Source organism: Lipotes vexillifer, unplaced genomic scaffold (genome assembly GCF_000442215.2).
Source record: "Lipotes vexillifer unplaced genomic scaffold, Lipotes_vexillifer_v1.1 scaffold681, whole genome shotgun sequence".
In the NCBI taxonomy this organism is placed as follows: Eukaryota; Metazoa; Chordata; class Mammalia; order Artiodactyla; family Lipotidae; genus Lipotes; species Lipotes vexillifer.
Window position 1 is genome coordinate 1,086,129 of NW_006791462.1, and position 23,086 is coordinate 1,109,214.

At 45.7% G+C, this 23,086-nt stretch overlaps 1 protein-coding gene across 3 annotated transcripts in view; it reads left to right on the forward strand.

Annotated features, from left to right (window-relative positions):
• TMEM255A (transmembrane protein 255A) overlaps positions 1-23,086 on the forward strand; it is a 47,446-nt gene that overhangs the window by 5,595 nt on the left and 18,765 nt on the right. The window contains exons 2-7 of one of the 3 annotated variants that reach the window (XM_007464434.1): positions 1,329-1,471; positions 10,270-10,332; positions 12,505-12,594; positions 17,591-17,659; positions 19,056-19,127; positions 19,536-19,624. In XM_007464434.1, coding sequence (XP_007464496.1) covers positions 1,329-1,471; positions 10,270-10,332; positions 12,505-12,594; positions 17,591-17,659; positions 19,056-19,127; positions 19,536-19,624 — 526 coding nt within the window. The remainder of the gene's footprint in view (positions 1-1,328; positions 1,472-10,269; positions 10,333-12,504; positions 12,595-17,590; positions 17,660-19,055; positions 19,128-19,535; positions 19,625-23,086) is intronic. The other 2 variants (XM_007464435.1, XM_007464436.1) reach the window with 2 other exon arrangements.

Sequence of the window (23,086 nt, forward strand, 5' to 3'; positions counted from 1 at the left end):
TCTCTTCCCTCGAGGAGGGGGCATCTGCTGGGGGCTGCAGAGCCAGCCACAGTGCCTCCCTCCCGGCACCATCAGGCCTCCTGGGTCTCCCTGGTTTTCTCGCCTCCCTCCCCCTTCCTTCATCCCCTCTCCCCTCCCTCCCAGTGGTGCAGTCTGGGCGGCTTCAAAGGCAGCTGCTTCCTGAGGCTGCAGCGAGGCCTCCCAGAATGGCGGGGTCCTGCAATCAGTCCCAAGTGGCCTCTTTAGGCCCATAAATGACAGCCAAGCCACCTGAGTGGGCAACCCTGTCATAAGGCTCCCCACTAGAGACCTGGACTCTCACAGCAAGTCCCCCAGTTGCTTATTTTTACGGGAACTCCTAGGTGTAACTCATCCCTGGTATTTCCTGTTGAGAGCCCCCTCCAGAAAAAACGCACGCAGAGCGTTGAGCGGTGCTTCATTCCTTAGGGAAAACAAGTTAAATTCAAAAGCGAGTCTAGATACCATTTTTCTATCTGACTTAATAAGCCTGTTTTCGAAAAAAAATATTGGTTTGCACTATCATGTCCGATAAGCACTGAGGAGAACGGGTTTCTCATCATTTGTATTTATGTTTGTATTTATGTTATGTTTGTATTTATGTTTGTATTTATGTTTGTTTTTATTTATAAGCCTAAACGGTGTAAGTTATAATCCTCCCCATCTACCTCCCCCGATACGTATCTTTGTGGACTAATGGCCTCCAAACACTTAACTTTATTACACACATTTGTTATGTGGCAAATCTTGCCAACACACCATTTTTAAAGTTTATACATGAGGTGGCAAATGTCAGAAATAAATGAAAAAAAAAAATCCCAGCACCTGGCTTGGTTCTGATATTTACACTGAAAATGAAATTTCATATCTCCAGCTTATGAAAAAACCCTCCTTAGTTGCATATTGGCCTTAAAATATTTTCATTTAATATCTCCACAGTACACTTTCCATCTATCATGTACCTTATAATTTGGCTTAAAAAAGAAACGCTTTACTAAGTGGGTATGATCCATCTTTTATCGAATGCGTTTACTTTTGTTTTTATTTAACTGGTACAATTCCTTCTGTTGTTTATTTTCAAACTGGAAACATATATATATATATATATATATATATATATTATTGTAAACGTAACACCTGATGACTGCAAAAAACTAAAGCTCCATCTCTTCCCCATAATCCCACTCCCCAGAGATAGCCCCAGTTACCAGTTGAAGTAGGAAAGGAAAACCTTCCTAGTGAATTTTTTCTGTAAGTCCATCCCTTCTCCAGCCGAAATGAGCAATTTCAGTTTCTCTGTGTGCTTTCAGGAGCCTTTAATCGGAGGAAACGAAACTCCATCTATGTCACCGTGACTTTGCTTATCGTGTCCGTGTTAATTCTCACGGTGGGCCTCGCCGCAACCACCAGGACCCAGAATGTGACTGTTGGAGGTTACTACCCGGGAGTTATTGTGAGTATCAAAGGCATAGGTAGGTCTCAGTAGCTTGCTGGCTACAGACATTTGGTTCTACTCTGATGGTTTTCGATTCTGTTTGAGTTTCTGTGTTTGCTCAGATTTCCTCTGGGCTGGTTTAGAAGAGCACTGAACTAAGACTCAGAAGAATCCCAGCACCATCCCTAACTAGCAGTGTGATCCTGAGCAGGTCATCTCACTCTTTAGGACCTCGGTTTTCTGGTCTAGGACATGTTACTAATTAGCAGTGTTAACCTTAGGCTGAGGTCCTTTCCTCTCTGGGCATCTGCTTTCCTAGATATATAATAGGGGTCACCTGACCTTACCTGAAATCCGAGGACCCTTGCAGCTTGACAGCACTGATCTCCAAAGTCATCCTGCCCTCCTCTCAGGGAAAACTATGTGGAATGCTTACTCCTCAAATATGTGTATTTATTCATTTACAAATTATATGCATATTCGTAAAACATACAAAAATGGAAGATCAAAAATTAGATGAAAATGAAATACACTTTAATTTTTAATATCTTCATACTAACACTAGCTAAAATTTCAAGGAATGGTATGCACTTCGCATGAAATCTCATTAAAGATAGTGGCTGTAAGTCGTTATTTCGAATAGCTTACTAGATAATTTTGAATATTTTGTGCTTTCTTCTCAGATATGAACAGATTGTCATGAGCATCATTGATTTTTAATGTGATCTCACAGTGTGGCTGACAAAGAGCTCACCCTGAGAGTTCCAAGGGTCAGCTCTGTCATTTTCTCGCTGTGTTACATTATTAGGGTCATCTTCAACTCATGGTTTACCAACAGGAGTCTTTCCAAACTCCTTGTCCGTTTTCTTGGGACTAGTTTAGTGAAGCCTAGATAAGACTATGCGGGCACACGTGGTGGCTGCCCCACCACCAAACCTTTGCTGCTTGGAACCTGCCCTCCTCCAGAACGATAGCTCTCGCCTTGTCACCTGACATTCACACCGAGGGAGGGCGCCAGTGACAGTATGTTCATTGAATATTTGTAACGCGTAATTTCTTTCTTATTCTTTTAGATAAACAAAAAATAGGAAACAAGAGTTCAAATCGTTTCTTTCCATACTTCAGTGGATTGTTTTACCCATCCCCGGGCTGCATGCAATCCACTCTGGAAAGCGCTGAACTCTTTGCATACAAAACCTCATTTTATATCAAATCGTCATGTTGTATATGAAATGAAATGAAATATATACCATTTTATTTGCCAATTATACCTCAATATAATTGAGGAAAAGAGAAAAGAAAAAGAAAACCAAACAAAAACCTCATTTGGATCTACACACACTGCTATTGAACCCTAAAACCTAACTCTAGAGGTTGGATCGTATTTTGAATATCAACTAAATGACTTCCCAATTTTAACTGCTAGAGAGCGGGAAGGAAGGTTAGGGTGGGTTTTTGTTGTTTTTGTTGTTTACATTTTAGGTTACCAAGGAGGGCAGATGGCTTTGTTGCTGTTGTTTTGTTTCTTTTCTTTTTTACTCTTTTTTTGGAGTGGGGGGTGTTGGAAAGAGAAGCAAAGAAAGGGGAAGGGATTAAAGATGGATGCCTTTGACAAACCAGCGCCGGGAGTGACCAAGCCTGACGCCTGTTGCCTAGGTCACCGATTCCGCAGTCAGCCTTCTCAATAGCCCTAGCGGAGCTGGGGCCTGACACTGGGGCCCAGCTGCTGAAGGCCGCCCGCCCTTCCCGGGAAGTTCCTTCGCAGCTCTTGAGCCGAGCCGAGGGCAGGTGTCCCACAGACACCGTCTGCTGCCCTCTGCTAAGCATGTGATGTGAGAACTCACCCGGTCCACTTCCTGTGGTGAGGCAAGAAAACCAGTCATCAGCAGAATTGGGTTTTATTTTTAAACACAAGAGTGGCGGGGGACAGAGGAAGGGGGGGGTAAGATTGCATTTTGGTGGCTCGGGAAAGCAATTTATAGGGTCTGCGTGACTTCGTGGGCTTCAGGTAGCTGCATTTAGTAAAAGGTTTCTGACTGATGAGCAAATGCTCAAGCCAAGATTCAGACTCTCCCTGGGTGAGAGGAAGGTATTTTCCATGTCATTTAAGAGTAGCAACTACTATTCATGAACGGTGCTTCTGAACCTTCTTTGTAGAATATCTGCCTGTGGGTGGCTGGGTTGGAATACATTAACAAAGGAAGGAGGGCGCGTGATTGTTGTTATTGGAGTACCTGACGTTCAGCTAGCACTGGAAGTTGAAGCAGTGGGGGCGTGTGTCTGTGCGTGTGCGTCTGGCTAAGAGCTAATATGGAAATGTTAATAGGAGAGCCAGCCCTAGCAGTGTGCCCTATGGTTTAACCTTAATTTTTTTTGCTTTTATAGTTCCTGTAGATTTTCTTTAAAATGGGTTTTAGTTATGGGAAGTGAAGAAGGGGGGAAGACTGCAGATTGAAGACCAGAAAAATCCATTTAAGTTGATAGGTCAGATCACGTTATAACAAATACAATAAACAACTCATACCTCTGAAACAATAAATGCCTGAGAATCCAGATTTATCCGGGACTGGGGTGCTTTCACTAATTGAATAGTTTGGTTATTAGAGAGGTATTGTGTAAACTCTAAGCCAGTGGTTTCCCCACCTTGGTGTGTATTTTAATAAACACCCCAGGGGAGTCTAATTCAGGTGGATCGGCAACCACCGGGAGAACTAAAACACAATAAACAGAATGGATAAAGAAGATGTGGCACATATATACAATGGAATATTACTCAGCCATAAAAAGAAACGAAATTGAGCTATTTGTAATGAGGTGGATGGACCTAGAGTCTGTCATACAGGGTGAAGTAAGTCAGAAAGAGAAAGACAAATACCGTATGCAAACACATCTGTATGGAATCTTAAAAAAAAATGTTTCTGAAGAACCTAGGGGCAGGAGAGGAATAAAGACACAGACGTTGAGAATGGACTTGAGGACATGAGGAAGGGGAAGGGGAAGCTGGGACGAAGTGAGAGAGTGGCATGGACATATATACACTACCAAACGTAAAATAGCTAGCTAGTGGGAAGCAGCCGCATAGCACAGGGAGATCAGCCCGGTGCTTTGTGACCACCTAGAGGGGTGGGATAGGGAGGGTGGGAGGGAGGGGGACGCAAGAGGGAAGAGAGATGGGAACATATGTATATATATAACTGATTCACTTTGTTATAAAGCAGAAACTAGCGCACCATTGTAAAGCAATTATACTCCAATAAAGATGTAAAAAAAAAACCACAATAAACAAAGTATGCTTGCTTGCAATAAAACCAGAATGAGCAAAATGTGTCATTTTCAGATTCCACACTATCAAATTGGTCAGTTTGAATATAAAGACCATCGTATAGATTTGTGGGAAAATGTCAGGTTATTTGGAACTGTGCTGTTTTAAGACTCTGGTTAAATGTGTACGTGAGAATTTAAAAATTTAAAACAAACAAATTAGGGAGCAGTTACTAGATTTAAAGACGACTTAAAGACTACTTACCATACAATTCATTTAAATATTGAGATCTCAGGCATTGAAAGATATAATCGTGTTTGCATAACTCTAAGTCACACAAAACTTTTCTGAGCCATCTTTATTTTGCCAAACGAGATGTCCTTGTACAGTGAGGTGCATTATGATAGGGTGTTAGCTACTCTACCTGAGCTAGAATGTGGTATCATCATCCTAAGACATGTATGCAACAGGTGTCTTTAAAGATGTGCTCATCTGTACAGGCTAAAATGTAAAATTTTTTAAAAATTAAAACCAACACAGAAAGACAAACTGGCTTAGGATTTTTACTGTCCTCGAATGTTCAAGACATAGTCCGTTCCAGAAGCGTTCCAGTGAGCTTTCTACTCTGGAGGCCTAAAAAAAACCCGAGAGCCTCAGTTGTATGAAGATGGGAAAGGCAGGGGAGAGAGCCAGCTCCTTCTCTATAGCTCTCTAACCTTACATCCAGGAGAACAAGGCCTCTACATGTGTTTCGCATGCAACCCACAAGATGGGGTTGGCCACCTGATCAGCGCTGAAAGCCTTTCACTCTAGAACCTTCTCCACCAGCTGTTATACTGCTAGGGCCCACACCAGCCTGGGTTTTCTTTTAGGAAAGAAAGCAGGAGCTTCTGTCCCCTCTCCCAGGCGGGGGAAGGGGGGGTGTCCAGTTAATTGAAAATTATATCAGAGTTGCCATGGGGTAGTAGGAGGCAGAGACAACAGGGATCATTCAAAACAGTCAATAGGCCAGAAACCTTCTCTAGGCCAGCGTGGCTTCAGCTTCACATGTGAAGACTCCTGATAAATCCAGCGAAGTTTTGACTAACTTGAATGTTCAGGAAATAGAAGGAGGTCTGGATGGTGGGATTTTGTGGTTTATTGTGAATTAGGCAGAAATTTTTTCTACCTCTTGTTGAAAATGTTTCTAAAATATAAGACCATTCTAAGATAAAGTTCCTAGCTTAGTAAGTACATTTCAGAGATGACACTTGAGTCTTGATTTGCTAGATAGGACTAACCTTCATCAGCTTCCTGTTGCCTCCTTAGCATTGTCATTCAAAGCTCTCTGAAGATGCCCTTGGCCTGGTCTCCCGTACCTTTCTTTTACCAAAATTGTCAATTCACAGTCCCCTGAATGTGACTTGGGCTGGAACGTCCTCCTTGTGCTCCCTCCCTCTCTGTTTATCCAAATGCTCTGTCCTATTCCAACTTAAAGACACAGCTGGGACATTTCTCAGCTACTGGGATCCACAGTGGTGTCTACCATCTTTGAACTCCCTACCGTAGATTCCTTCCACTCATAGTTCTTGGGAAATAGTCACATTCTGCTTTGTGGGATGTTGGGCTATATTCTCATTTAACTTTGTTTATACAGGTCCACAATCCCTTATCTGAACCCTTGGGTGAGATGTGTTTGCAAATTTAGACTGTTTTGTTTTGTTTTTAATTTCAGAAAGATAATAGACTGTATATATCATATATTATCTAACATCCCAGTGGGGTCTTGAGATATACCCCATAATCAAGCACCTTCATCTTTCTACAATAAACTGTGAATTTTTACACTAAGTAGATAAACATTATAAAATAACCTCATGTCAGTTCAAGGTCAGGTTTTGCCACCAAGTTAGTTACCAAAAACCCTTTTGGTTTTAAGAGCTTTGTTGATTTCAGGATTACAGAAAGGGATTGTGGACCCATTATCTAATTACAGCTCCTCCAGGCTGAGTCTCCTTGGTCTTGTTATCATACCCCACCCCGCTTCCTGGCCTCCAGATCACAGGTGTAGCACAGTGCCTGCCACAGAGTAGATGTCCAATTAATACTTGTTGAATGATTAATCCATTTGCACCTCAGTCCCAGTGGATAGGAATAGGCATAGATTATAGGGTGCAGCCTAAAAAGAGCTCTTGAATCTGAGTTCTAATGATTTGCATTTTTTTTCTCCTACAAGTGGAGGGCAGCCAAAACAAAGCAAACTGGTTATTTGTTCAGGTAATGGGGAGTCAAGATGGAGTTCCAAAGGTCTGAACATTCCATGATACTGGGCAGTTCTCGAGCAAGGACCACAGAGCTTACCTTTCGGAGGCCTCGGGAGAGCAAACAGTTGATTAGAAGCAGCTGCCCATTTTCAGGAAATTCTGTTGAGTTTTCCTCCTTTACTTTCACCCCCTCAGCTCTTCCTCAAATAGGACTTCTCACTCCATCCTTACAGGGAACTTCCTCCCTGGGGGGCAGCGGTGAAGGTCACTATTCTGCTAACACTGGACACAAATACAGCAAAGTGTGGCTGGAAGAACACCAGCTGTTAGGGGATCTGAGGGCTCGTCCTGCCCCTGCCGTGGACTTGCTGTAAGACGGGATGAGTCCATACAATTCTCTAGGCCTCCGTTTTGCTATCTATCTATCAAATGGGGATGATATGAGCTCCACCGAACTCCCTGACTGTGACCAAGGTGGAGGGCAAGCACTTCTTTAAATTCAAATGCTCTTCAAATGTAAGGTAGTTTTAGTGATACTGGTGAGTTAGTTCATAAACCTGTCATCCAGATGAATGAATTCTTCCAGCCAGGACTCAATTGATATTAGTTCCCCACCTGGTGAACTCTACCTGTCTTTGACCCCATTTATCCCCTCTGTGAGATCTGAGAATGACCATGTATATGTATTTAGCAGCCTACCTTATGCAGGTCACGCTACGTACATACCTTATCTCATTTAATCCTCACAGCAGTCCTGTGTGGTCAGGACCATTATGATTCCCATTTAATAGATGAGGAAACCGAAGCACAGAGTGGCTAAAGAACTAGCCCAAGGTCACACAGTTTGTAAGTAGCAGAGCCAAGGATATAATACAAAATGAATTATTCTCTGCTCCTTCAGCACTTTGTTTCTACCTCGCCTGTGGTCCTTAAGCCACAGTCTGTCTCTCCCTCACTAGACTATGCACTCCTGCAGGGTAGGGGCCATGTCATCTTATTTATCTCCCAAAAGTACTCAGTGAGGGTTAGTAAATGGAATGAGTTGGAGTGGAATAGAAATGGAATGGAAGGAAAGGGGCGGGAACTGGATGAAGTAACTGGTTGGCCTGGGATTTCCAGTCCCAGAGCACCTTGTCTTTCCAGCCAATTCCATGAGGCTTCAGGCCACCTCTTCCGGTCACTGCCATCAGAGAGTTATTTGAGAGTGTCAGGAAGAGCGAGTGTCTTTGCTTCCCGTCTTAAGGGAAAGACTGCTGTTGAGGCTCAGAAGAGCATTCAGTGAACATCTGTGGAAACTGATGAACCACTCAGTGAAGACTTATTCCATGTAAGAAACTGCCCTCTGACTTTCTTTCAGTCTCCACAAATGGCCCAGAGTGTCATAAGCACAAGCTATTCATGGAATTCTTCCTGAAAAATAAAAGCTGTGCAACATATTGGGAGGGGAGATAAGACAGAATACGAAACTCTTATGAAAAAGAGCAAATAATGATAGGATTTGCCAGCTCAAATCAGGTTAGAGCTGCCCCAAAGTTAAGTGCCTTTAAAAATAGTAATAATAGAGCTTTCTTGGTGGCGCAGTGGTTGAGAGTCCGCCTGCTGATGCAGGGGACACGGGTTCGTGCCCCGGTCCGGGAGGATCCCACATGCCGCGCAGCGGCTGGGCCCGTGGGCCATGGCCGCTGAGCCTGCGCGTCCGGAGCCTGTGCTCCACAGCAGGAGAGGCCACAACAGTGAGAGGCCCGCATACTACAAAAAAAAAAAAAGTAATAATAATCACTAGAACAATAACTCGTATTTACTGAGTACTTACTGTGTGCCAGGGCCTGTGCAAAGTTCTTTGACTATATTGTCCTGGATAATCCTTACAAAAATCCTATAAGACAGCTACTACTATGGTGCCCATTTTCCAGATAAGGAAACTGAGGTTTAGAGAGGTCAGTCAGTTTGTTCAAGTCACACAGCCCCAAGCGGAAGAGCTGGGGTTAGAAGCCAGGCTAGTCTGATGACCAGGTTTTAATCATTATACTTCATCACAACACATTTTAATTACATTTCAAATAAGACCAGGCGGGAGACAGGCACAGTTTAACCATTGAGTGAGGATGTTCTCAGTAGAGTCTTGGACGGCATGGGTTACACCTTTATTCTCTTCAGCTTCTATTTCTCAAGAGGGGTTGCTGGCTGAGTGGCCCTGCAGAATGAGTCCTTGGAAATCTGTATTCATTCCTTCCATTCATTCTCTTCTTTCATGCTTGGGTTTCTGAGGCAAGCACCCAGTCCCCCTACACTGCCCCACCAGGCTCCTGCCCAGCCCTTGGGTCCATTAGATTTCCAAGACTTGGTGTAAGGCTTGGGGTCCTCAGACTGAAAGAGATGTCCCTGTGAGCCAAGGTAAGGCGGCAGATGGAAAGCCAGATCCTTAGTGAGGCTCAAGAGAAATGTAACTACATTGCCGGACTTGTGTTAAGATTTATTGGTCCATTCCCACCACTTTTTACTTTTTCCACTTTCACCCCTGACAGCAGCCATTGGTTAGTGATCATTTTCAGCTGAGAATGGCAGACTCAATCCACTAATGGCAGAACTGAGAGTAAAGTGGAATCTGCTACCCTGAACCATCATCCCAGCCAGTTAGACAGGGAAATTGTTTTTCAGGATTTTACACTGCCATTTCTATTCACCCTTTAATGAATGCTTTCTGTCCATAAATGAAGCAGAGTTGGAAGAAGAGGTGAATAAGTGCTAACATAAATTGCAGTGGGTCAACCACAAATACAGGCTTTCAAAAAAAATAGTTCTTTTTTTTTTTTTAAGTCTAGGTTAAGGTGCTTGCTGATTTCTAAAGTAATTCCTGGGTTTGATTAGCGTGCCCGATGCATCAAAAATCGCTATTTCAAACCTTTATTTTGTAATTCGTGCATCAGGATAGAAGGTCTCATTTCAAAGAAAAGATAAAGATCAGAATATAATGCGTGCTTTTCACCATTATCCGTCTCTTACTGACTCACCAGTCACATGCTAGGTAATGGATATTGAAATTGAAATAAGCAGGCACTGAAAAGCTATGGTTGACTTTTCTGGGCACACGAGTTTCTTTTTAGGTGTGATTCATATCTACGAGGAAAAATTGGCAAATGGTGGGAGAAATACTTTTCTTACTCATACTGTATTTGTGTAACAGCTGCACGGGTTTAGCATCTGTACCCCGGGTATTTTCTGTTATCCTGAATTGTATCCCAGGGGTGGAACGACCGTGCGGTCAGGTTAACCATCTTCCCACGTACTATCTGTGCCATGTTGCTTTGCAGCTCGGCTTTGGATCGTTCCTTGGAATCATCGGATCAAACCTCGTGGAGAACAAACGGCAGATGGTAAATTTTCATCGCTATAGAATCAAATTCTTCATCTGAAAAAGCTCAACATTTCTGTGGATAAGTGACACATTTATTAAGGTTGCCCAAATTGGGCCACAAAAGAAACAGCTACTTTACTTTTCTTCTAAGCCTCCAGAGAACTTGTTTTAAAGTGACCCTGTGGTATGGGACTTGTTCTCACCCTGCCTGATGTTCCCTCAGTGGCCCAGCTAGTCTCCTTAAGTCACAGGGATGGAATAATCTGGATCTTGTCTTTTGCTTTTCTCCTCCTTCGCAAAGGAGTGCGCCAGCCTATCCAGTCAGGCCAATTGTCCTCGCATCGGGTGCCTTTGCTTCTTTGGTTCCTGCTGCTGCAGCCCTGGCTCACTGGCGACCCTCACACCTTCCTCTCTGATGCATAATCTTGGAGAGGAGTTTTTGCAGAGGGTTCCTGCCTTTTAGGAGATTCCAATCTAGGGGACTTTAATTAACAGAACAAATATATTTAGGGTACAAGAAGACAAAATGAAATTACGAAGCCAACCTCAAGTATTCCCATTACCCATACATAGTTCAAAGCTAAGTATGTGTAAGGTTGAGACGAAGGGTACGCATATAACAGGAGGTAAAATTCACAAATTTCTATGCCCAAATGGGGGCCCGCAAGGGCAGACTGTTGTATTTTCCTGCTTCAGCCTGAGAAGGCTTCCTAGAGGGCAAGAGAAGACGGTGCAGACCGAATTGCAAGCATATTGCAGTTTTATGGGCTTGTAAATCAAGATGCCTGGTGAGTGGTCAGATGGTGGACTGATTAGGCTTCCCCGTACAAGTCACTGTGGCATCTAGACTGATGCTAGGGTCTATTTAACAGCAAGTTTAATCAGATAACGTAATAGCTCCAGGGACAGGGAACTCTAACCGTGTGTTCTCCCCCCAGCAATGTAGGGAATCGCCCTCAGGGGGGTTCTAATAGTTCTCTTCTTCCATTTCACCTGGGCCTTCCGCTGTCAGTTGTGTTTGCACTTTGGGTTTAAATTATTCAAAAGGACAGGGGAGTTCTAATTGTAGAGCTGATCATAGCATAGCTGATAATGCCAATTTCACGACATCTTTCATCCATTATTTACCAACTCTCTGTAGTGCTGTGAAGTGAGATTTATGGGGCGAGGTTTCTGAACAACTCCCAAAGGAGATCAGTATTACCTTCTAGCCTGTGAGATCGGAGGACCTTAGGGTGGCCTTGACTGTGATTTCCTCCTTCTCCCTGGGGAGCAGCTTAATGCCATGCTATTTATTTCTCTACTTTACCCCCCAAACACCTCAAAGAGGGTGTTTTGAGGGTCAGCATGGGCAGATGGTGGGCTTAGGCAGTACCTATCCCTGCCCCTGGTTACGCCTTGAAACACCTACCCCCACGTTGGGTTGTAGTATCGCCCTTGTAATGGAAGACAAATTACTAGGAAAATTTCTGTTATCTAACACGATCAGAGAATAGGGCAGTCTGGTTCCAGCAAACTTTCCTCTTACTTGAATTTTTTCGTATGTACCACACAGAGTTGATCAATTTCAGAGACTTCAACCCTTGTAAAATGTCTTTGACACCTAAGCCATAATAAGTTGAGTGTTCGTTCTTTTTCTTCAGTGATGCAGGGCCATGTAGGGTTGTGCAGGGCCTCAGAATCATCCCTTCTTCATCACTGCCCACCATGAGGGGTTGGGAAGAACACTAGACTAGGAGTTGGTGGGCACAGGCTCTTCCATAGACTGGATAGTGACCTTGGACACACCACTTCCCCTCTCTGAGCCTCCAATTCCACAATAAATAAAATAGGGGGTGGGACTTCATGATGTCAAAGGTCCAACATTTTTCTGAGTGAGTCTGAGAATGGAAGAGCCATGCAGTCTAATTCCTCAGCCTTCTCTTCCTTGGGCACTCATAGACTCCTGGAGTGAATTTCTTAGCTTGCCCCGAAAATGTAAGAAGTGCTTCAATGGTCCCTTCTCCGCATCCCCCTCCCCCGCTCCCACTCGTGCTGCGTGACTGAAAAGGGCATTCACGCTTCACACGGGCTGGCAGGCCAGAGTTCTGCTTTGGCTGGCGGTGTCTTGGGGATCGCCTTGTCTCCAGAAGCAGTGATAGTGGAAGGCTAACAGACACTTTTGCTTTGTCCCTCACCCCTCCTCCCACAGCTGGTGGCTTCCATCGTCTTTATCAGCTTTGGTGTGATTGCAGCCTTTTGTTGTGCCATAGTCGACGGGGTCTTCGCCGCCAGACACATTGTGAGTATTTTTAGTCCTGGGTTAAAGTAAACGGGCAATACAACAAGGCTTCATCGAGTGTGTGTGTGCTGGGTGTGTGCCAAGGGCTGTGAGGGGTACAGGAGAGGGCCTCAAGGAGGTGATGTCAAAATGAGGACATCTCTGGACACACATGGGCATCTAGAGAAATTGGTCTAAGCTGGGCATATAAACTCTAAGTGCCCAAGTGGTTTACCTTGGATCAGAGCAGGCTTCCCCATGGTGGAGGGGTTGGAGCTAAGCCTTTGTTGACATGTGGGTGACATTTGGAAAAGTCAGAGACAAGGGCCTGGGAACTGGCTTGGAATTGGTGTTGGGAGTGAGCAGGTAGGGAGAGAGCCGCAGGAAGCCACATGACTTCCTGAGAGCCTTGGCGGTGGCAGTAGCTGACCTCCCCCACCTCCAACAGTGACAAGAGCAGCCCATGGGGACAGACACCTTTTCTAGGATACCTGAACTTCACTGTCTTCATGGTTGGAGAGGAATGATGTGATTGGGATCTGGAGGAAGCCCCAGAGCTGGAAGTCTCCAAAACGAGCCCAGTCCTGGAGTAGAGGCATCAGATGCTTCCTGTTCTGGAGAAGCTGTGCCTCGAGTAAGGCTACTTTACTCCTGAAACCCAAACCTGTGCTCCTTCTAGGAGAAGCCTGGGATTCGGGTCCTTCCCACAGGGCTCCCTGCAGGAGCCCTCACCCCTCGGTCGGCGCTTTCCATCTCTTACTATTCCAGATATCTGGCCTAGGGCCGCCTTCTCCGTTGGGCTCAGTAGACAACAGTGCCTGTGACCCACGGACTTTCAGGGTCCCAGAAAAATATGATCATTTCTTTTCAAATCAGAAGAAAAATGATGAACTTTTAGGCCAGAAACAAAGTTTTCACACATAATAGAAATTTGCCTTTATACCAATGCAGTCATAAGATACAATCAAAATAAATGAAATATCATTTTCAACAATTTGTAATGGAGGAAGCTGTCCACAAAAGGCAGAAATCCCAGGGAGGTCATAGTATAGCCCTGATCTGGCCCACAAACCCAAATCGAGAGTGAACCAAGCAGCTTCCTGAGCTCCCACAAAAACCTCAGATACTCATTTTTTCCCCCAAGCGAACCAACATTGAAAATGAAAACATCCTGTGAACTAGTTGGAATTATATGTTTTCTAAAACAATTGAATTCGAGAAAAATTGTATTATCAGAATATTGTGTGGATCCATCATATTTTACTCCGTTTCAGTCGTTGGCTAATAGTGCGGGTCACCCTGAGGGAGTGTCCTGGGTATGGATGGATCTGGGAAAGGATGATTCGCAACATTATTACTTCAATCCCAACTTGCTCTTGGACTCTTCTCCTAGTCATAAGAGTCAGTCCCTCATTTGCCCAGATTAGTGGAATTCCTATGGTCAGTGCTGGCATGTCAGGAGATAATTACTGGGCAGGGCGGAAAGTATGGGACGGAAGAGAGAAGCTTTTTGTCCAGTTTTCTTTTGGGGTCAGGAATATGTCAGCCCCTATATCAGACTCATCCCTTTTGAGTTTAGCTGAGAGAGCCATCTTTTTCTTCATCTTTTTCTTTTTGAAAAGGCAAGTGACACAACAGGAACTTGTAACATCCACTAGCCTACCACCCTAACATAGCAATTCTATTGCATATGCAGTTTTTGCATATTACCCTCTGAGTGTATACCTATTTTTGTAGCATGCTTGTAGACAATCACAGTATGTGTGCTATTTTGTTTCAACAGGCGCCATCTTAATAACAATAATTCCTTGTTTTTGTATAGTGAATTTAGTGTTTCAATGTGCCTTAACATCTATTATCTCATTTGAGACCCACAGCAATCCTGTGAGATATGTAGGGCAGGTGTTATTATCCCCATTTGACAAGCACTCTTCACTCTGAGGCAGTCTCCATGGCAACATAGGCCTAGTGACCAAGAAGCCTGCAGTAGATTTTCATGGCATCATGAGCTAAAATGGCTTCCTCCTTTTCCCTCCTCCTCCCACTCCTAATGTTTCTTTCTTTAAACATCTTTATTGAGATATGGTTCACGTCCCATATAATTTACCCATCTGAAGTATATAATTCAATGGCTTTTAGTACATTCACAGGTATGTGCAAACTATCATGTCAATTCTAGAAGATTTTTATCATCCCCCAAACAACCCCACACCCTTTAGCTATCACTCCCCTATTCCCCCTGCTCCCCCAAGTCCTAGGCAACCACTACTCTACTTTCTCTACAGATTTCCCTATATTAATTAACATTTCCTCTTAATGGCATCATATAATATGTAGTCTTTTGTAACCTGACTATTTTTACTTAGTATAATGTTTTCCAGATTTATCCATATTGTAGCATGTATCATTGCTTCCTTTCTTTTTATGGTCTAATAATATTCCATTGTATTGATATACCACATTTTGGTTATCCATTCACAAGTTGATGGACATTTGGGTTGTTTCCACCTCTTGGCTGTTATCAATAATGCTGCTATAAACATTTGTGTTCAAGTTTCTATGTGGACATATGTTTTCATTTCCTTTGAGTATATACCTATGATTGGAAGTACTGGGTCATATGGTAACTACATTTAACCTTTTGATGAACTGCCAATTTTCCAAAGTGGCTGCACCGTTTTACATTCGCACTGGAAGTATCTGAGTGTGCCAGTCTCTGCACATCCTTGCCAACTCCCGTTATTATCCGACTTTTAAATTCTAGCCATCCTAGTAGGTATGAAGTGGTTTCTCATTGTGGTTTTGATTTGCATTTCCCTGACTCCTAAACTCCTGAAGGTTTTGATCACTGGCCTCAGCCAAAGGCAATGGGAGAAAAATCCAAATTATATTTACTGGAAGTTTCTTCCAGCTTCTGAGTCTAGGCCCTCTGTACCTCCTGCCGTTAGTGGCTTGCAGTAGAGCATTTGATTCGGGAGGTTGGGGTAAGGCTGGATGAGTCTTTGAGAACACCTTTTTGCCTACACTGTACCTGTCCTAAGACATCTGCCAGTCCTCACTGGTACCCAGACAGTTTTGAGGGAGAAGGCTTTATTAATCTATGGTGATGTCTCTTGGCCAGTTTAAATGAAAGGCACATTTGGACCCCAGCACCGCTCGGGTGGGTTAGAGCCAGCCTTTCCTGTTGTTGGGGCCCTTTAACCTCCTGGTGCCCTGTCCTTTGGCTTGGGGGCATATGCGCTTCCCCTTAAGACCTACCTCCTGACCCCCCTCTAAATGTGTCTCATCCCTTCTCTCTTGTCTCCAGTTTCCTTCCTTTCCCCTCCCCGAATGTAGCAATTAACTAGCTGGGAAAATCCCTTTCCCTCCTCGTGCCAAAGTCTCTCCTCTTCCACGTGGATGTGATAGTAACCTGGTTGCCTCTCAGGGTTAACATGAGGACGGTATGAAATAATGGGTGTGAACGCGCCCTGAGAGGGCCTCGCCCAGAGCACACTGACACTCAGCAGAAAGCAGTCTCGTGGCCAGCCCTCCACTCCGGAGTTGCTAGCCCTTCGGATGTAAAAGGCTGCGCGGCTAAGTGGCCTTTTCTTACCTGCCAGTCACCTGGGCTTGTTCCTCCTCTGGGGCCTCAGTGCACAAGAGCACCCAGAGGCAGCATATGGGCTACCATCACACACACACGTCTGTCTTCATTTAGGCAGTTGGTGGCTGAATGCTCTCTGGAGAACCAGGAGGTCAGGAGGGCTACGACCAGCACATCAAGCCTCCCCTTCGGCAGGATGATGATGACTTCTGCCATTGCCCAAACTCGGAAGATAAACCCTGCTGGCAGTGACCCTAAGAACCCTCATTCCTTTCCAGCCTGACTCCAGGCTGAGCCCACAGGGCAGTGTACTTTCAGAACACGGAGTGGTCAGGACATTCATGTAGGAGCAGCTGATGGAAGGTCCTAGGTCCTTGACGGGGCAGCAGGCAGGGAGGCAAGGAGGCACTTGGGTGTCAGGTACAGGAGATGCTCAATCACATGTGTGGGGAAAAGCAGCCACCAGGATTTATTGAAAACGGTGAGAGAAGTGGGTTTAGGGGGAAGGAGGGGCAATAGATAAACTCCCTCTGCCAAGGTGCTTTTGGCCGAGTTCCAAAGGTCAGTTTGCATAAACTGCTTGTCCTGTGCTAACCTGCTTTTGGTCAAAGCCCCCTACCAGTCAGGGGATGTTTAGTGTCTCCCGGAAAGTGGGCAGCATCCCCTGACTGACAGTTTCCAGGTAGCACTGGATTGCGTCTGTCTGTTCTACCCCAGCCCCTGTGTCTGAGAGCTCCCTCACCAGGAAGCTGCCCAAGCCAGCAGGGTTAGTCAACTGTCCTTGAGCCCCATGTTAGTTTTCTGGGCTTCAGTGGTAGTTTTGGAGTTCACTGTCTTTAATCTGTGTAGTTGAGTGAAAATGGCTCATCGTTCAGTTGAGTTAAAATCTACAGCAGAGGCTCCATGGCTACCCATCCCCCTGGGGCTTGCTTCCTGAGCTCTTCCTTCTGAAAAAGCTGTGGCAATGACAGCAGGGTGTGCGTGTCAGCCAGCCCTGGTCCTGTCCCCAGGTGATAATGAATCCTCATTGTTGGAGCTGGCCTCCCTCCGATTGGGAGTGTGATGTTGCAATAATTTGGAGTTTTGACTTTTGTTCCCTGGGGACTCTTTGCAAAGAGACAAAGACTAGAAATAAAAGAAAACCAGAGTGGAAATTTCAAGAAACCCACTTCTCAGTCAATTTCCTAATTTCTCATTAACCAAGTAGCCCAATAGAAAGCAGTTATTAGAACATTTTTATCTGATCCTCACATTCTCAGGCTCCCTAGATGGGCAGTTTTCAGAAATCAACCCAACCCACTGTCTGCTCTGGGGTGTGTGTGTGTGTGTGTGTGTGTGTGTGTGTATTCAAATCTTTTATTACCAATCAGAACACTTGCTGCTCTATTTTCCAAAGCCAAAACCCATTTGGTTTGGTGTTTCCATTTCCAGGATCTGAAACCACTCTATGCTAACCGGTGCCACTATGTGCCCAAGACATCCCAGAAGGAAGCTGAGGAGGTAAGAGCCAGAAGGAGGTTGCATGTCTTACCTTTGGGGAAAGTCTCCTGTTCTGCCTGGAACCCCCTTTCTTTTACTCTTTTTCCCGGGCCTACAGCTTGCTACAAGGTATGTTTAGTTGATTTGTTCAGTGGGTCGGAGCACGGTGCTAATGGGGCCATGGTCATAGGTTAGAGCCTCATGAGGCCTAATCAGATTTACTTTGTTCTGTGGCCACAGGCTGCCCCTCTGACCCCAGCAGGCAGCCTCTCAGTGTGTGGCTTTGATCCCGAGAGGGACAGATGAAGAGTACAGAGGCCACAGGGTAGGTCCCTCCCCCATGTCTGTGGATGATGGTTCAGCTGCCTGGACTTGATGTCCAGCTGGAAGAAAAGTGGGAGCCCCACCAAGGCAGCAGGCCTGGACCGGGGAGGCAGAGTCTGAGTCCCACATATGGGAGGGGTCAGGAAGCCAAATGAGGGTCACTGAGAAGCCTGGTCCACTTTGAGGCTCTGGGGAGGCCTGGGCTGGCGGCCTGGCCCCTGTCATGACACGCCCGGAGGCCAGTCTGTTGCTGCTTGAGTGGACACGTGAGGGTGTGTCTCTCCTGACCCGCATGGCTCTCCTTGGGTTCCTTGTTGCCTCACACAGAAGCAGAGGCAGTGGGCGGTGAGGTGAAGCTCGGCTCCAGGTCATTTTTGGAAAGCTTTCATTTCAGCTCACATTCACCTCTCTCCAATCCAGAGAGCCCTTTAATATAAAACTCTACCATGTGCTTCTAGCAACCTCGACCATTTGGTTCTCTATTAACTTCAAATTGAAAGTCAATGCCCCCCGCCGCCCCTGAGAATAGTTAGAAAAATGGTAAACTTGTGACTGTTAGAAAAAGGTGGCAAGTGGATATAAAATGGTGACTGCATTGCATAACTTCAGGGGAAGCTGTTTTCCTTAACATACAGTGTGAACAGTGCCATCCACTTGCCCCATTTTCCTTCCCCAATCACCAGTTTACCATTTTTCTAACTATTCTCGGGTTCGAAAGGAGTAGAAAGATGTATGTGCCAACAGCTTATCAGAAAGGCATGAGCTTTTGGATGAAGGACCCAATATAGAAAAAAGTGCGCGTTTACCACCAATATTCTCTATAACACAGTGAAACAAATTTACAAGCACTTCATTGCATCCATATGGGGCGGGGGAGAGCCTGGAAGATTTCTCACAAATAAGAGATGATAAATGGAAGCTAAATTTTACATTTTTTTTGCAAACACGAGATGTGTAAAATGTCATTGCTATTCTCTGGATTTCATCGTGTTCTCATTCTTGTGTTAACTTGGTGACTGTAAAAATGTTAATAATGACTTCCATAGGTTCACTTGTAACCCTGGTCCCCCTAACCCTATTTTTCCTATATAAGGTCATAAGTTCCTCAACCAAAAATTCTCCTTCCGCGAGGGTTATGAGGAACCTTACCCAGGCAGCTCGAGAGGTACTATTGTACTTCAGAGTGCATGTGATGGCCCCTCTGTCTTCCTTCCCATCTGGCCCCCTTTCCCCCATACCCTGATTTCCCGCCCCTTGTATCCTCATCTCCTACCATCCATTTGTTCTTCTGTCTGTCCTTCCATCCGTCCTTCCTCCTCTCCATCTCCACCCTTCAGGGATGGGGCCCCGAGGGCTGTGGCTGAGGCTGCACGTGAGCCCAGCTCCACAGTGACTTGCCTCACACACGAGTTCAGCCAGCCACCTGCCCAGCCCCATCCTGCCCATGCACTGGTGTATTCATTTCACAGCCATCCTTACCGTCTCCATCAGTCACTAACTCACAGTGCCAATCCCAGTGGGTCCCGCCTCCCATCCAGTGCCAGCTCACCTACTCACTGTGGTGTGTCCCCAGGTGAACTGCCCTCACCTCAGCCGTGGATTCTGCACACCTCGCATCCGGGGCAACACCTGCTTCTGCTGTGACCTCTACAACTGCGGCAAGTGAGTGCCGAGCCCCTGATGGTTTGACCACAGTGGGCACGAGCAGGGCTAGGGTGGGGGAAGGGCGCATGGTAGGGATCAGAGAAGTAGAAGACAATGGTCTTCAAAGGATTTCAGCTGACATGCATTACCTGCCTTCTCTGTGCCAGGCATCATGCTAGGTGCTGTCAAGTATCTGATCTCATGTAATTCTTACCTATGATGTATGTAGAATTATTATCCCCATTTTACAGATGATAAGACTGAGGCTCAGAGGAAACAGACAGCTAGTTCAAGGTGACACAGAGTTCGAAAATGGTAGAGGTAGGGTTCATACTCAGTTCTGTCTAAGTCCAAGTTCAACAACATTCAACAAATAGCCTGACTCTGTTCCAGACGCTAGAGATTCAGCAGCAAACAAAACAAAATTCCTTGTCCTCACAGAACTTAGATTTTGGTGCTAGTTTTGCTACAAGCACTCTGGCGCTGTGCCCTTCAATTGTTAAAACATCATTTATTCTCTTTCAAGATATATTTAGGTGCCAGGAATACAGAGAGTCCTGCGGAGAAACTCACAGACTAGCAGGGATGACCGGCCTGTGAGCCATTGATTGCAGTCTAGTGTGAGAAGTGCGGTGCGGATCTGGGGATGTACTGGAGACCCTCTCTATGCAAATGACTGGAAGTCAGAGTCGCTGGGGGTAAAGGGGGGGGCGTGTCAAGGAGGAGGGTATGTGGGAGCTGAGACTTAAAGGATAAGGAGGGAGTTAGGAAACAAACCCAAGTGGGGTGGCGGTGGGGAGGGTCTTCCCAGAAGTTGTGGGGGAGGTGAGGGCAGAGCGCTGGTCATAGATCAGATCATGGAGGGCTCACTGGCCATAGGAATGCCTCTGGACTTGACCCTGTGAGCAACTGGGAGCCATTGAAGGGTATAGCGTGAAAGATGGATTTGAGTGGTTAGAGACTGGAGGCTACTAGGGGGCCTGCAAGAGTCCAGGCCAAAGGGAACGGAGCCTAGATTAAGTTGGTTTGGGGATGCTGGAAAGAGAAGAGTACTTTTAAGAGCAATTTAGAAGGTTGAATAGACAGGAATGCGTGAGCAGGTGATGCAGAACATAAGTAAATGGCCCTGTACGCGGGGTGTGTCAGCCAGTGCCTGCCATGCACGTATTTTCTTTCAGCTATCAGTGCAGGGGTGCTGAGGAGGGGGAGGGCGGAAGGGAGGGAGGAGTTGGCAGAAGGGGCCCGGATGGAGCTAGGTCCAAAGAGGTCAGCTGGATGCACCCCTCCTCACTCACACTCCCTACTCATGGTTTTGGGGGGCCAGTTTCTCCGGTTTGAGGATTAAAGACCTGACAGACCAGAGGCAGATGGACGGTGGGAGCAGAAGGGGGACTCTCGCCAGCCCTTTTACTTTCTTTGCTAGCACCGGTCTCATTTCAGTCTCATTTCATTAAAAGGTTTGGAGGTGGAGGAAGAGAAACTTAAAAACTCATATGAGGTTTGGGGATTATCTGGGAGATTCAATTATTCATGTTGTAATAATAACTAACACTTGTAAAGGACTTCCCTCCTTAGCAGTGATGGCTATAATTGTACTTCCTGAGCCCATCCTTCCAAAAATGATCAAAGGAATGTAAAATAGGTCCTAGGGGAATTGGGGTTAGTTTGCTATCTTTCCTCTTGCCTCCCCTTGTCCATCCCCCTCCCCCTGCTCAGTCCTCCCCTCTGTTTTTACCCCCTCCCTCCTTTTGACACCCTGTCCTCTGGCCAGCTCTCCCCTCCCCTCTCCTTTCCCTTTCCGTTCTGAGATCCCAGGAGGAGAGAGGAGGCCCTCTGAGAGGGCTGAGAAGTGATTCCTTATGGGCACACCTTTCTCTCCACAATTAGGTGTGTTTCTGAAAAAGGTCTGAATAAACTAAATCCTACCTTAAATTCCATTTAGCTGAGCCCTTAGGTGAATTTTTCTTAAGTGGAGACTCAAGCCCAATTTATCTTCCTGTCAATCTGAACTTCATAATAACTGACTTTCTTATAGCAAGTCGTGCCAGGATCGTCTTCAAGGCCCTAAAGGAATTTTATGAGGAGCTCTGCTAAACTCTGGGCTCCCTAAAGGCAGCGAACACAACTTCATCTTATCTTTATCCTCAGGCCCCGGCACAGGACCAGGCTTGAATGAAAGACCTGATGACAAGGGAGTGACATGTGTTAAAAAGGATCAAAAAGGAACACCTTTCTCCCCAGGAAAATAAACTATTGGACCAGACAGCTAAGAGGGTTCATGGGGACACTGCCCCTAAAGACCTTTGAGCTGGAAACGCTGTTCACCTACCTGATGCCTGGGGACCAGCCTCAGGCGGCGATCGAGGCCTTGCCCAGGTCTGTAGCATTGAGATTCCAAGGGCAAAGCCACTAGCAAAGCACTTACTGAGCTTTTCATCAGGAAACAGTCCCATGCGGTCAGAAAGCATGGCCCCGAGACTTAAGAGGTGATGATCCTACAATAGAAGGAAAAGATCTTCCTTGACCCGAGACTTTTCCAGCCAGCTCGAAGGAGACCTAATCTCCAGGCCTAAATATAGCTAGCTGCAAGCATTCTGAGGCTCGGAGACTTTAACTTTGCCGAACGCGTATTTTTTTTCCTCACACGAAGCCTATTTTTAATCAATTGCCAGCTCCTCTAGTCCATTTCCTGGAAAGGAGGCCAAGAAAAAACAAAAAGTGGGAACAAAAACATCAGGCAGTCATTTGTACAGCACTACGGAAACAGAGTTTCTGCTGTCCCCTCGAAGCCACAGACCTTCTTTGACGTCAGGGACAGCGAGGTTTTAATACCGAACACAGACGATTCCATTTCACCCTGTGCAGGAAGGTGGTTTCTCTAGGACGCAGCTCTGCAGCTGCTGCCTTTCAGCCTTCACTCAGCTTTGGAGAGGTCAAGTCAATATCACTGGGTTTTGGTGTGTAACCTAAAGGAAGCGAAAGGAAATGGGCGTGGTTTGTGAACTGCCGCAGCTGGTGATGAATAAAATGAAAGATGATAGCTCACTTTCATCCATTCCTCCCTTTGCCAAAGTTTTATTGAGCTCCTACTGTGTGCCAGGGACTGTTCTAGAAGGATAGATATCCTTAAAATAACATTTTGCCCTTAAGGAACTCAATTTACCAGGGGGATTATGGGGAGGGATTCTGATACACAGAATACACGCGGTGAGAGAAAGATGCAGAGAGGCTGCCCATAGCCGCTGCCTGTCCACCAAGAGTTGGTGAATAGTTCCAGGCCCTTATCGAAGAGCAGAAGGATGCCCTTTGGCTTTATCCAAGATCTGTTGCCTCCTACTCTGTTGAATGGGGACTGAAACACAGAGAGGTTATCTGTTTCTCCAGTCACACCCAGCAAGTTGGGAGCAAGGGGGTAAAAGCCCGCACTGGGTAATCAATCTTATGATCGATGCAATGATCCCGTCTTTGAACTCAGTTACT